General features: G+C 48.6%; 1 protein-coding gene across 1 annotated transcript; it reads left to right on the top strand.

The window, feature by feature from the left end:
• Positions 1-10,199: 10,199 nt before the first annotated feature.
• Positions 10,200-11,846, top strand: LOC100192755 (uncharacterized). The gene is made up of 3 exons (NM_001367490.1): positions 10,200-10,511; positions 10,627-10,789; positions 10,911-11,846. The coding sequence occupies exons 1-3, from the start codon at positions 10,258-10,260 to the stop codon at positions 11,685-11,687; spliced, it is 1,194 nt and encodes a 397-aa protein (NP_001354419.1). The 5' UTR covers positions 10,200-10,257; the 3' UTR covers positions 11,688-11,846.
• The last annotated feature ends 2,300 nt before the right edge of the window (positions 11,847-14,146 follow it).

Here is a 14,146-nt window from a genome sequence, read left to right on the forward strand (position 1 = left end):
GATCAAAGGCGGCGAGCAGACGAGCAGCAAGGCGGCGGGCGGCTAGGGTTTTTCGCGGAGCGCGGAAGGCAAAGTTCAAAAAGCACTGACCCCCGCCCCCTTTTATAGGCAGGGAGCGGCTCTTCGGGAAACCCGCAATCCGACAGGGCGCGGCGCTTCGGGAAACCCGCAATCCAACAGTACGCCGTCCATCAACGGTCACATCGAAAACCCCCGCGGAACCACTTCGAGCGAGGGCAGCGTCTCCGCCATCTAGCGACGTCTTCGGCACCAGGTGACTTTGTCGAACTGGTCCCTCGGAGGGCAAATGTTGGGGCGAAGGCAAAGACGCCACCCTTCGCTCGAAGCCTTCGCTGCAGTCGCTGGTCTGACAGAGACAAAACGGGCAGGGACACCCTTCGCTTCATTCAGCATCAGACGAAGGCCTGCGGTGACGTCTCCCCGCAGCACGGCCTCGTCCTGCTCTGAGGCCCACGTGTGATCTGGCCCATTGTAACGGGCCCCGCGTGGCCGCCTTTGCGTTACGGGCCTAGTTTGTAAAGGCATTCTTGTAATTACAGCTTGTAACCCTGCTTTATAGGAATATTCTGGGGATAAACTAGGTGTCTGAGGGCACATGCGTCCTTAACACAAGGCACTGGGCACTCAGATACCTATAAATACCCCCGCACAGTGCCCGTGAGAGGCTAGATTAACAGAGCTATTGCCCCCGAGCACGTAACCCTGTTGTAACCACTGTTCACCCTTGTTGGCCTCCTTGCTGCTAAGAGCAAGTTCCAACAGTATCCATGCCTAATCTTCCAAACAACACGACCTGGCATGCATCATCTAGCTATTAGTTGGCATTCGGCAAATTGCTAAATTCCGGTAGTGTAGGTAATTTGACCTCAGTCCTATCGTCGTGGGGATAGATACGCACGCGTTAATCACGCCAACCTAAGGTAAAAGAAGTACAACAGATTTCCTGATACAAACGTAAGATAAAGTATAAAGGTAGTTGGTGTGATTTAAAAATAGTTCAAGATCCATGATACAAATTTATCTTCTATTTATTATGAGTGAGATTTTAAATATTAAAAAACGAAGCTAGTAATTATTTTAGAATGTATGGACTAATAAATACAGCGCATGGGCTAGCCCTAAATCTACGACCACGACGGCGATGACAACGATGATCTACTCCACACCAAAGCGACGAAGGGACGACAACATGCCCGTTAACCGGAGAAAAACTTGGGTGCGCATAGTTCGTGCCGGCATACAGTATACAACGACCTGGATCTACCCAAATATGCATGGGACCCTACTTGTTTTAATTTTGCCCTTTTGCGTGCTTTATGTGTGTGGTCGGCCTGTTGCATTGGTTTTTTGTTTTTCCGCCTTTAATTTACATGGGACCCTGCTAAAGTGCCAGTGTTGTACAGAGCCGGCCGCCGATCGATCGAGGTTGCTTGTGGAATTAGCGTAAGTAGGTGCCATTATTGTGGCTCCATCTATCGTAAATCGAAAGTTGTTCTGGTTTTGACTGTATAATGTATATATCTAGTCATATAGCAAAAATCATACGTGTTTTTTGTGGAGAACCGAACGGATGAAGTAAATCTTACAGAAAAAACTTTAAAATAATCCATCTGTTCCATGTAAATTAAAGACCTTCGAATGGGCTGCACATTGTTGATGTTGATGTTGTGGCGGTGATCCATAGTAGCCGAAAGGATGCTCATAAGGTCCCGTTTGTTTTAACTACTTTTAGCTGTGCCTTTCTTTTGTTATCCAAATTATTGAAGTTGATTCTTGATGAGTCTCGCTCTCCAAGAGTTTCTCAGTTGTGACTGTTTGACCAATCTTAGCTTTTCTGTTCAGTGTTTGATGTGGTTGACGTACTCCTCCTATGTAATGTCTATGACAACAAAGTACATATTTTATTGCAGATTATGATGATGATGTATAGTACTGTAAGTAGCTTATTTGGATTGCGAGGGATCGTTTACTCCTTAAAAATTCAGCTTATTTGTTGTCCATCTACTAAACCGAACAGTAGTAAAGCTGAAACAAACAGATCCAAGTCGATGATCGAGGGAATTCCAGATTCTAACCTAAGTAATTTTTTCCAGATTCTAACCAAGTATGTTTACAATTCCTCGAATTTGAAAGAATGAGCATATATATGTTCAAAACACAGGAAACTTGCTCAACTCAATTCGACATTTCTGTCGCAAGATTCAAAGTAGAGGAACCCAAACCTTTCAGTTAAAAAGGTTTCGTGTTATTGTCAGGAGTACAGCAACAGCTGGCCTGGCCGGTACGCGCAAGAGTTATCTCAACGAAACGAAACCAGCCGCGCGCATCGGTCTCAAATCTCTATCTAAACTAGCGAGAACTAATTGACATTCCCGTGCATGTCTAGCAAGCTATATAGGCTATAGCTTCTAGCTCAAGACGATCGCGATCCACATATTCAATACAATATTCCTAGTACAAATTCCTCTCTCTCTCTCTCTCTCTCTCTCTCTCTCTATCTATCTATCTATCTAGCTCGGTTCCTTCAATAATACCAATTTGGGCGGCACATAGATACAGAATACTACTGTTACAAGCAGGTTCTTAGCTGAAGCAAGAAGATGCAGTAAGCAATTAAAAAAACATATAGAATGGCTTCTTGGATATGCATGCATGTTAGATGTGGATGTCAGCCACCATATTCTATATAGACGATATATATACAAGTGCTGTGCAAGTGAGATCTTTCAGATGTGGACAAGCCGCTACATGGATATGCATGCATGTTACTACTAGTACTATAGCCCACCTAAAGCACATTTTGTAGTTTTGGCAAAGCTACGCAAAGTGGGCCGGCGGGGAACAGGAACATGATCTTGGCAAGATGTTATTCTAATCCATGTTGTATTAATATATATATGGAGAAGATGCATGCCCTTTGTCTGAAACTAGCTAGCTAGCTAGCTGATGAAGGATAGGTAGCCTCCCCTGCTGGTAAGCTATAGCAGCCAACAATGCACTCCATCCACTGGGATAGATGATGAACTTTATTAAAAGAAGATAAGTGCATGCATGCATGCATGCATGGGGGGTTAGCTAGCTAGGGGGTTGGGTTGGGTGTGCACACACTTGTTCCCCTCTTGAAGCAAAGGGAGGCCAGCAGGAGCCTAGCTAACAAGCTTAGTACAACCGTGGTTGAACAGAACCGGTCGCCCGCCCGGCTCCATCAGGCCAGTGATGACCCAGGTCAAAGCACACAACTTGTTATTTTACCTAGATGCATATATATATACAACTACAAGTACTATGCTTGCTTAAAAGAAGAGCAGTGCTTCTGTCTTCAGTCTTCTCATTATTGGAGCGTGCAGTTCTTGCTGTCTAGGCCGAGACAGACCCACTTGTTGTGTGCAGATGATGCCAAAGTTTCTGCAGGCAGGGGCAGCCTGAATTATATATTCCTCTCACCTGCAATATGTAATTCTCGGTTGTTGAAACATAACACTTACTGATATACACAAAGCCTCCACCCGAAAGATAGAAACTCTATCTATACTAAGGCTCCGTATGGTAGGGCTTTTCTTCTGGCAGCTTTAGCTCTGGCTCCTCTAAAGAACCAGCTCCCTCATTATTATTAGGAAGAGTTTTAAAAAAAGCATCCTGTTTGATTGAAATATAACTCCTTGTACAGTTTCTTCTATGATGTAGCGTGAAGAGAAAAACATGGAAGATGTGAGCCGGTAGAAGCTACTTTTTCTAGCTCCTAGCTCGTGCTGGTTTTTTAGGAGATCCTCCATTTTTATAAGAAGAGCACGTCAAAGAGCCTCTCTTTTTTTTCAATTTTCTAGGGAGAATTTTCAGTAATATAAAAGCTCTTTAATTTGTCTTTGTCCTATATAAAAGCTCTTTAAAACCATTTTCAAATTACCTTTTTCCTGGGAAAAATGGACCTTCTTCCTATAGTTTTATAAAAATAGCTCCCTAGCTAAATATGAGAATAAATTAAATACCCCCCTGGACTCACACAGATACGTGTGTGTATGTATGTCTTTCTGCATGTGGTTGCTATGGTAGCTAGGCGCCGCTTCTGTTAAACAATATTCTATCAAGCTAAATTTGAGAATAAACCATTTTTTAGAGCTATTCTAAGTTATTTTTATATAGTTGACTAGATTTATAAATGAGTATAACTACTTGTAATGCTAAATAACCATATTACGGAAATATTGTATATAATGATGCTAATTTAGTGTTTAAAATCTTATCCCTAGTTAACTTATGGGCTAACCATGTTCGAGATTAGTTTTTTTTTTGGAGAAATCAACATCGATGTTTTTGGTAAGGTGTACACTACTTTTGGTCGATCTTAGGTGCACGTAGCTAGAACGATCGGGCAATAATTGTAGGAAAAGGGAAGGGTACTGGTACTAAGATTCAATTATGGCGGAGTTGCTTGATGATCTGGGCTGCTTGCCCGCTGCGCTGCGACCCCCCGTGGCATTTCGCAGCATTGAAGCAAGGTCGATCGTCCTCTCGACAGCGCCGCGCGCCGGTTAGTTGTCGATGCCCCTCCCGCCAACACCGTCGTTGCCTGCTGCCTCGTCTCACCATTGCCAGCAGCTAACGCCGTCCTACTCTGCCATTAATGCCATGCTTATTATCGTCCCTCATCAACCACGCAACCTGCATTGCATGCAAATCCTGCAATCCAGCCCAAGTTTCAGTATGCTTATACTGATAAGAGCACGTACATTGATGTTTAATGGGTATTTATAAAAAAAACCGTGGAGCTGTCTCTACCTCGTAAGCCAAGTAGTAAGAGACGCTTTCACTTCACTTGTACAAATATGTCGTCTATTATATTGATTTGATGCTCTACATGCGCATTCACTTCTTCATTTCATTAATAGACTACATTTATAAATACTATATTGTATAATAAAGTTGTCTCTTATGCTTAGAGATCGGTTTTAGTGTCCCTCCCCTATACGTGTCCTAATTGCTCATATCGAAGCTACTTATTGCCCCCTTGATGCATCAAGACGCATAGGAGGTTTTATACCTTTATTTAGCAAAATTTTGCGATCTCGAGAAAAACGTTTCTAAATATAGGTGTGTCTCTTTATGATGCCAATTAATATTGATTTATATTTCTTTGAAGGAAAATTGAACTAATTTTTCTTGAGAAAATAAAAATTCCTTGATAAAATGAGGTTTTCAACTAGCCGTTACATGGAAAATTAATAAAGCCCAAAACATCTCCACTTCAATGTCCACTGGGTGAGGTGCGAGAGAACTAAGACTAACTCCGACAAAGACCTCTAAAAGATAGATATAGAGAATGATGTTAGAGATAGATAAGATATAAAGGAAATCTCTTAAAAGAGGCTATAAAGAATTGATATAAATGATGGATATAGAGCGCATTGCTGGAGACTCTAACATGCAGGTTTCTGTGGTCCAAAGCTAGTAGGGAACAACGAAAGAGTGGTGGCCTACACAAACTAAAGCAACTACCATACTGTACAAGGTCAGAAGTGATAAATAAAGCAAGAAAATGGTGCTCGTTCATTCATTCCTATATCCTCTACACTGAGAAGCGATCGATATCGACGAGACACGCACGGCATGATCTGAACGAACATTTTCCAGTGCCATGCATATATACAAACAGAGCATGCATGCATGCATATGCTGCATGTGTACATATATACGTGTGCCCGGTCGTCCGATGAGATCGTTTACTTTTAAGACACAGCTTATTATTAGGATGATCAACATCATCGAGGACGACCGACTTTCATCACACATGAAGATGGTTCTAGAAAAGGAGACACGTACATGGCGGGGCAATGCATTGGATATGGATCCGCGAGCTAAGAAACGCTGCTGCGTTCGTTCGTGGTCCGGGCACCATGCATAGCATATCGATTGCCTCCTGCTAGTGCGGGCCTTCCCTAACACATATATACATGGCCGGTGGGGATGGTTGGAGCGTGCCGTACGAACAAAATGATGAGGAAAACCCAAGCCTACCATCATCTTCGCCTTTCTACAACTTCGAGAACACGGTCCGCAACCACGTACACCAGGTGTAGTTGATGGCTGTATAGCGATAGCTCCACTATTCCAAATATAGACGACTAATGAGATACGTACACTGTTCATTCTCGTAGAAATAGATAGGTAAGGTTCTAGGCAAAATTAGAGTTTGTCCGTTATATATGTGTCTAAAAATGGAGGGAGTACGTAGATGCAGATGGCAGATATATACCGTATATTTGGTTACCCGTACCGTCTCGTCTTGGACCATCGTATGCGTTGACTCTATTTGAGCTCCTGTTTGGTTGCCTGCACAAGGAAGACGCAGGCTGTATGAGCGAATGCAAAACAAGTCATTTTACAGCTATTTGGTTGCATCCACTTGTACGCAGAAAATTACCGTATCGGGTCAGCCAGGACCACCCGAGCCTGCACGTCTGAATACATGCATCCAATTAATCCAATTAGACGAATAGCCACCCTCGCGATCCATTGACCAGAAACAAGCCGCCATATATACTGTTATTTTTAGATATTAACTGTACAAATTCTGAGGGCAAGAAAAAAGCAGCATGTTTTGAAACGTCTGGAAGCAGGCAAAAAGACCAATCGATCACACAAGCGCCGAGGAAAGTCGGATCGGTTCGAGATGGCTCATTCGCGGCGAGCCATAGTAGACAAAAAAATATATTATATATAATAATTAATTTCTACTTAATTTTAATAAAAAGATAGCAATTATACGCAAAGTTTCACAAAATTAACATAACTCATTACTCGTCAGTTCACTATCAATTCATAATTCACACAAGTGTTTATCATTTTAACCCACAGTAATAGTCTCGTATACCAATTTAACACATAGACAAAATTTATCAATCATCAGTATAAGTCATAAGCAACAGGCACCGTACATACATATAATATGTTCATCAACTGATGAGTAAACGCTATGCATATAGTTTTGTTTTGCTGAAATGTGATAGCTCGTTGAGCGCTCGAGAGCCGCCTCGTTAACAAATTGAGCTTGAATGTCGGCTCAGCTCGTGAAAAAATTCAAAACGAGCCGATCGGAGTCGAGCCAAGCTGACCACGAACCAAGTAAGTCGACGGACCACGAGCATTTCGTCCAGCCCTGTTCCTGTGAGGATTATGGACACATAAGAACAAAAAGAACTTGATTTGGAACCCAGAAATTTATAAGAATGACCAAAATAGAACTCCTCGAGCGGTGGTGCCGGGCAAAACTCTAGTAGTGTCGCGCGTAGAGAAGCAATATCGCTCGATAAGAAATGCTCTAATTGACTTCAAATTTTGCGGGAATTAAGAGGAGAGTAGGGAGAATTCACTCGAGAAGTTTGAGCGCAAAAAGATCAAGACTTTAAAGTCAGATAAGAAAAATCATACTTGACTTGGGGTTTTATCAAAATGGCAAATATGTTAGAAAACTTGTACATGAATTGGATCAACATATATCATAGGTTGCAATGAATCTAAGACAGTTTCTAAACCATAGAACAATTTCCCAAACTTGCGAAGGCAAAGATCAACTCAAAAACTTAGAAGAGTAGAGAGGAGAAGGAACAACTCAAGATTAAAACCATTAGATTTGGCACGAATTGAAAGACCTAGAGGTCAACGTGAGGTTATGACCATATTTACTCAAAATAGCATGAAGTTAGATGTCAATGTTGAAGCGAAAGGGCCTCTAGCGTAATGGTTAAGGCTTCCGAGTAGCACATCCAGGTCCTGAAATCCCCCCTCAGGAACGAATTTCTGGCTTTATTAAAAAATCACCTCACTATGGCCCGCCCGTTCCCGGGTTATGTCCTGTGCACCACCCTTCGACTGGGTCGTTACAGAGTGGGCGTTGACGGCCCACTAGTGATGGGGGGTCTAGGGTTCGAGGGTTTTCTCGACCGGGATCATTTTCCGTCTCTTCTTAATATAATACCGAGAGGGCGGTCTTTTCCTCCCTAGCCGAGTTTTTTAGATATAATTGTTGAAAGCATCTAAGGATCTCTTAACGGAATGCGAAGGAAGTGAAGATTAAAAGTAAAAGAGGTGCTAGAGAAATGGTTGAATGATTGAGCCCTCCTATTGTATTTATAGAGTGTTATTTCTTTTTTCTAAACTACCCTTAGATAGATAGAGTATATCCACTCAACCATCCAGGGGCAAAATAGAATAATAATTCTGTTCCTGAAGTAATATATTATTCTCTCAGTTCCAATTTATAATCCATTTGACTTTTTTTACTTTAAGTTTGACCGGCCTGTCTTATTAAAAAATCATAATTATTGTTAATTTTTGCTGTGATATTGTTTAGTATATGATATACTTTAAATGTGGCTTTGATTTTTTTCATTTTTAGCAAAAAAAATTGAATAGGATGAGCCGGTTAAATGTGGCACAAAAAATCAAGCGAATTATAATTTAGGAGAGAGAGAGAGAGTAGCTTTTTACCTGTTTTGCGGCATTGAGGAAATTAATGGTAGGTGTTGAATACGGTGAAAACAACTGAACTCGACTTATTGTCAATGCTAACGAGGTTTCATACGAACATGCATAAATAATACTTCTAATGCTCCACCTGTCTTTTCCTCCCCATCAAAACGTCTCACTTTTTATGGCAAGGATCAAAACGTCTCTCGTTTTTTTTAATGGAGCTCTTCACAGTTTCCATTCTCACCGGACGCGCTCTCGCTCGGCTTAGTTAGCAAGAAAACTGTGAATAGCTAGCTGCCGCCTTCAAACAAAAAAAGGATAGCGTTAACCTTGCCGAATCATCTCAGATTTAAAATGAAATATTGTGCGCTGGTGGTCTTGAACAAAAAACTTTAACCAATGCAACAAATCAAGCAACTTAAAGAAGGGTGATACGAAATAATAAGCTGTCAGATAATAAAAATCAAGCAATGGATTTGGCAAAAAGATGCCAAATAAATGGCATGACGAGGGACAACAACGTAGCTAATTTCCCTCGGCAGCGATACCGTACCTCTCTACCCGCCGTTCTCGCCAAAAAAAAACCACGAAAGCAATCATGGAGAGGAGCGTAATAATCAGCAGGTTGGTTAATCAAAATCAGTAACGCCCACCAAATTCTGCAGTGCGCCCAAGCAACCATTTCCTTAGAGCCAAAACAATCACCGGCAGGCTAATTTAATTCCATTTATTTATGCTATGGAGGGGAGGGGGGGCACCAGATTAGGCAGCCAAAGCTTCAATTGTTAGCAATACACAGCACCAATCACATGAAAGCAAGGAAGCACGGCTTCCATTCGTTGCGGCATCAATCCTCCCCCTATGTGACTGCCGCTGCAATCTGACATGCATGCCGATGCCATGCCAAAAACCGTGTCAGCATCCAGCAAGATTTCCATGTCACCAACCCTAGCTATGTGACTGACTGACTGATGGTTGATGATGCTACCAAACCATATACGAGGGGAGGGAGGACAGGAGGAACAAACCCCATGGCCCCCACACACACTCCCTCTTTCTCTCCTTTATCAGGGACCAGGAAATAGAACCAGCAACGAATAATAAACAAACCAGGCAAACAACCTAGCCCGAGAAAAGCAAAGCCAAGGAGGGTGGAAATTGCACTGATGCATTGGCAGGAGGCCACCACAATCATGCATGAATGGGTCCAGTCCTCAGTGCCCCACCACCTCCAGGTTTCCTCTCTCTTTAAAACTGAAGGAAATTAAAAAAACGGAAAGAAAAAAGAGAGGAGATATGTGCCTCAAAAGCTGAGAAGAGAGATAGATAGAACATAGAAAGGTAGAGAGTGGGGAAAAAAAGGACATGAGAGAGAGAGAAAGAGAGAGGAGGGTGGGGGGAGTATCAAGAAAGGAGAGGCTTTGCATCCAAGCGTGCTCCCCGTGAAGCAACCCTCCCCTCCGGTCAGCGTCCCTGTTGACCGAACCCGCAACGGAACGGAAACGGAGTGGTGGAACCGAACCCGCGCTCGGCGCTTCCCCTTCCTCGCCCACCCCACGCCACGACGCGACGACCATGTTGTGCAGTTGTGCTCCTCTCCTTGCCTGCCTTGGGCTTCCTATCCTATACTATATATAACTGTCCTCCTCCGGCACCTTCGCCATAACAGATACAGGCACCCCCTCCTCTCCTCTCCTCTCCTCTCTCTCCCTCTCATCACCAAAGAACTGCAACTAGGAACGGTTCGCCACAAAAAAAGAACGTACGGCTATGAAGACGAGGCGCGGTGCCTGCCACGCGGCGGCGGCGGCCACGGCGCCGGGCGAGGGGCCGGAGGCGCAACGCCGGAAGCGGCGCAGGACGGCGGCGGCCGAGGGGTCGCCAGCGGCGGCCGGCACTCCAGGTGTCCGCCCGGTGGGCAGAGACATGTTCGAAGAGCTGCCTGACGATCTCGTCGTCTCCATACTACGGGACGTCGCCGCGTCCGCCAGTTCGCCGGCCGATCTCGCCGGCGCCATGCTCACGTACGTCCAGTATATGTACAATATGTTGTGCCTGTTTTGTGCAAGGTGACGTGAGCCGGGAAGTCGACGGGCGATTGGAGTTGGAGTTGTAACCTCGACTTCTGTGCGTGCGCAGGTGCAAGAGGTTCAGGGAGCTCGGGCAGAGCAAGGTGGTGCTGGCGCGGGCGTCGCCGCGGTGCCTGGCGGTGCGCGCCAAGGCCTGGTCGGAGGAGGCGCACCGGTTCCTGCAGCGCTGCGCCGACGCGGGCAGCCTGGAAGCGTGCTACCTCCTTGGCATGGTAAGGACAGGAAGCTACAATCGTTGGACTTGTACAGAGGAGGAATCGTCTTTTGCCGTCCCGGCTAGCTAGGCGTTGCGTTGGATCGCGCTGACGGCGCTCGATGCATGGATGGATGCAGATTCGGTTCTACTGCCTGGGGATCCGCGGCTCGGGCGCGGCGCTGATGGCGGCGGCGGCGGTGGGCGGGCACCGCGAGGCGCTCTACTCGCTGGCCGTGGTCCAGTTCAACGGCAGCGGCGGGGGCAAGGACGACCGCGACCTCCGCGCCGGAGCCGCGCTGTGCGCGCGCGCGGCGTCGCTGGGCCACGTGGGCGCGCTCCGCGAGCTGGGGCACTGCCTCCAGGACGGCTACGGCGTGCGGCGGTCCGTGCTGGACGGGCGGCGCCTCCTGATCCAGGCGAACGCGCGCGAGCTCGCGGCGGTCGCCGCCTCGCCGCCGCCGCAGCTGCTCGGCAAGGCGGCGCCCCACCCGACTCGGCGTCACTCGTGCCTCCTGAGCGACTTCGGGTGCCGCGCCGCGGCCGGGGAGCCGCACGCGGCCAACCGGTTCCTGGCGGACTGGTTCGCGTCGCGGCCGCTGGGTACGGCGGCGGCGGTGGCGGCGGGCGGCGGGAGCGGCTCCTCGCCCGAGGAGGACGGCGCCGGCGCGCTGCGGCTGTGCTCGCAGGCGCTGTGCGGGCGGCCCGAGACGCGGCGGCACGAGTTCAGGCGGTGCTCCGTGTGCGGCCTGGTGAACTACTGCTCCCGCGCGTGCCAGGCGCTGCACTGGAAGATGGCGCACAAGGCGGAGTGCACGCCCATGGACCGGTGGCTCGACGTGGTCGGCGTCGGCGGCGGCGCGGCGCCGCAGCCCCACGCTAATGCCGACGGCGCCGCGGCGGCCCCGGCGCCGTGACGCGCTGGCGGTCGTCCGTTTCTTGTCACTTGTCAGTTAGCGTCCGCAACGTCAGTTTTTACTCCTTTTTTTTTTCTGTCCGTTTCTCGCCCTCCATTTGTCCTCTGTACTACGGCACCTGTGGTTATAGTTGGCAATTGGCATGGCATGCTGAGGTAACATTATTATTGGCATAAAGCGAGCGACGGAGCGAGGGCAAGCACGGCATATCTAGTTCTAGCCTTCTAGGTAGTGAAAAAAAAATTCACCGTTGGTCTGGTAGTAAAAGTAGCGGAAGCAGCACGGCTGGTCGGCTCTGCCGTGTCCTGTTCACGGAGCGCGGCGAGAGCGAGACGTGACGTGAGGTCGAGACCCCCCCGCTTCGCTTTCTGCTGCAAAAGGCGGAGCGAGAGCCGAGAGAGGCGACGTGGTGCGGCGGTGCTGGGCGGTCAGCCAGACAGGCACACAGGGCCGGGGCCTGTCACGGTGTCCGTCTCGGCCCATCCTGCGCGGCCACGCGTTTGGAGAGAAGGCGACAAAAGCCGTTACAGCCCACGGGAAAAAGCAGCGTGCCCTCCCAGTCCCAGTCCGCGGTGCCTGCCATGCCATGCAATGCCACGCTGCCGATCGAGGAAATATTGTGGAGCAGACGAGCAGTTGATTTGCGTGCAGTTCAGGCGGTGTGGATCCGGTGCTGCATACCTTTGGTGTGGCTTCCTCCGTCTCGGTACGCAGACTGGTGCAGGTGCTCTGGGTCGCTTCGTGGCTTGCGTTTGTGAGCCGGGACAAGGAAGGGCCCCGCGGCCCACGCCAACGTTGCTACCCGCGGGGATGTGAACTGTGCGTCCGTCATTGGTTGCATATCTCTGTTTTTTTTTTTGCTTTTTTGCCTAGAAACTTGGTTGCATATCATCCGTGACCGTACGTCCAGATTTGGTCGAAAACGGATTATCTGTATGAGCCACATATGCTACCAGCGCGAGGTTTTCTTCTGGCCTTCTGGGGACGGGATCCTCTGCAGCCGACTGCTCCCGCTGTTGTGTTGTGTAGGCCTGCAGGCGGGGTGCCAGGGCCACATGCAGAGGGGCAGTCGACTGTGGGTGCCCATCTCGCGCGCGCCCATGTCTTGCCATAAAATCGATGCTGGCCCAGTGGCCCTGACCTGAGCTTACTGCGTCGACCACTCGACCCTCGCCCACCACTAGTCGCTACAGAGAGTCAGAGTCTCAGAGACGCAGACGCTTGCTTGATGCCTTGAATCTCAGGGATGCATGCATGGAGTAGCAGCTGTGCTGCTTGCTCCGCGCCTCCGCCTCCGCCTCCGCCCCTGCCCCACCGGCCGCAGCTGCGTCCTCCTGCTGCCACCAAGGCCAAGCCACAGTGGCGGCTGCGCGCGGTTTCGTTGCTTCCACAGTGCCCGATCGATCCGGCCGGAATGAATGATGATGTGATGCGTGGGCCGATCGATCGATCGTCCACGGCAACAGCAACCGAGCACTTGTTTGGGATGCAACGCAAACACACGTACGCGTACGGGTTCGTCCACGGGCCGGCCGGGATCAACAGCTAGCTAGCCACCGTGTCACGCATGCATCAGCCAGCGCCGTGTAACTACTCACTTTGCTTGGCAAGAGCAGGCGAGACCAGCCTTGCCGACTTGTAGTTCTCATATATACGGAGTATAAAAACCACAGTAGTAGTCGTAGTAGCTTTGAGGTTGTACATAGGACAGGAGGATGCATGGATCACCGTCACCGCGCGCGGCCACCGCGCCATTCCAGCAGCAGCAGGCGGACACGCGGCTGCTCCCTGCCTCGCGACACTTTTTAGGCCATGCGTCGTGACCCTATCTTGGCTTCCAGACCCTCACCCACGTTCCACGTACCTTCCGTGGTTTTGTCCCTTCTTATCCCTTTTCCCCCCTTTTCCACTTTGGGAGAGGGATGGGGCCATGGGGGAAAAGCGCCGGAGCCGCGCGCCGGGTGTCCGCTAGTTAGCTTCGGCGGGTGACCGGCGACGGTGGTGGTGGAATCGCGCGCGCCGCGGCCGAGGAGCCGACCGATCAATAGGTCAAGCACCCCAGCATGGGCGCCCTGTCCCGGCGGCCCCCATTCATCATGCATGCATGTTGCATGGGCCCGCGCGCCGCGCGCGCGACCGGCGAGCAATCAAGGAAGGAGTCGGCTAGTCGAGTAGGGCACCCATGCAATGCTCTACCAGTCCCAGTGATGCCCAGCCTTTCCATGCTCTCCAAGCAACAACCGATCGATGACACACACCGCGTAGCTTGGATTTTTTTTAAGCGCCAACCGGATATATATATATACTACTTATTAAATTAGCAATAGTAGCCTACCTTTTTGTGTTCTGCCATTCTGCGATCTCAGCCGTCTATTCTACCATTCTACAATCTCAGCCGTCCAATCCCGCACACCAGTCAGTTTTCCGCGCGCAGAAAAAAAAAACCAAACCATGGCTGC

The sequence above is a fragment of the Zea mays genome, chromosome 2 (assembly GCF_902167145.1).
Source record: "Zea mays cultivar B73 chromosome 2, Zm-B73-REFERENCE-NAM-5.0, whole genome shotgun sequence".
In the NCBI taxonomy this organism is placed as follows: Eukaryota; Viridiplantae; Streptophyta; class Magnoliopsida; order Poales; family Poaceae; genus Zea; species Zea mays.

Bases quoted from the DNA above. Each gene is read 5' to 3' on its own strand.
- LOC100192755 (NM_001367490.1), top strand. From the start codon at position 10,258: ATGAAGACGAGGCGCGGTGCCTGCCACGCGGCGGCGGCGGCCACGGCG. The intron at 10,512-10,626 runs GTACGTCCAGTA...GTGCGTGCGCAG, and splicing joins CTCGCCGGCGCCATGCTCAC to GTGCAAGAGGTTCAGGGAGC. The intron at 10,790-10,910 runs GTAAGGACAGGA...GGATGGATGCAG, and splicing joins CGTGCTACCTCCTTGGCATG to ATTCGGTTCTACTGCCTGGG.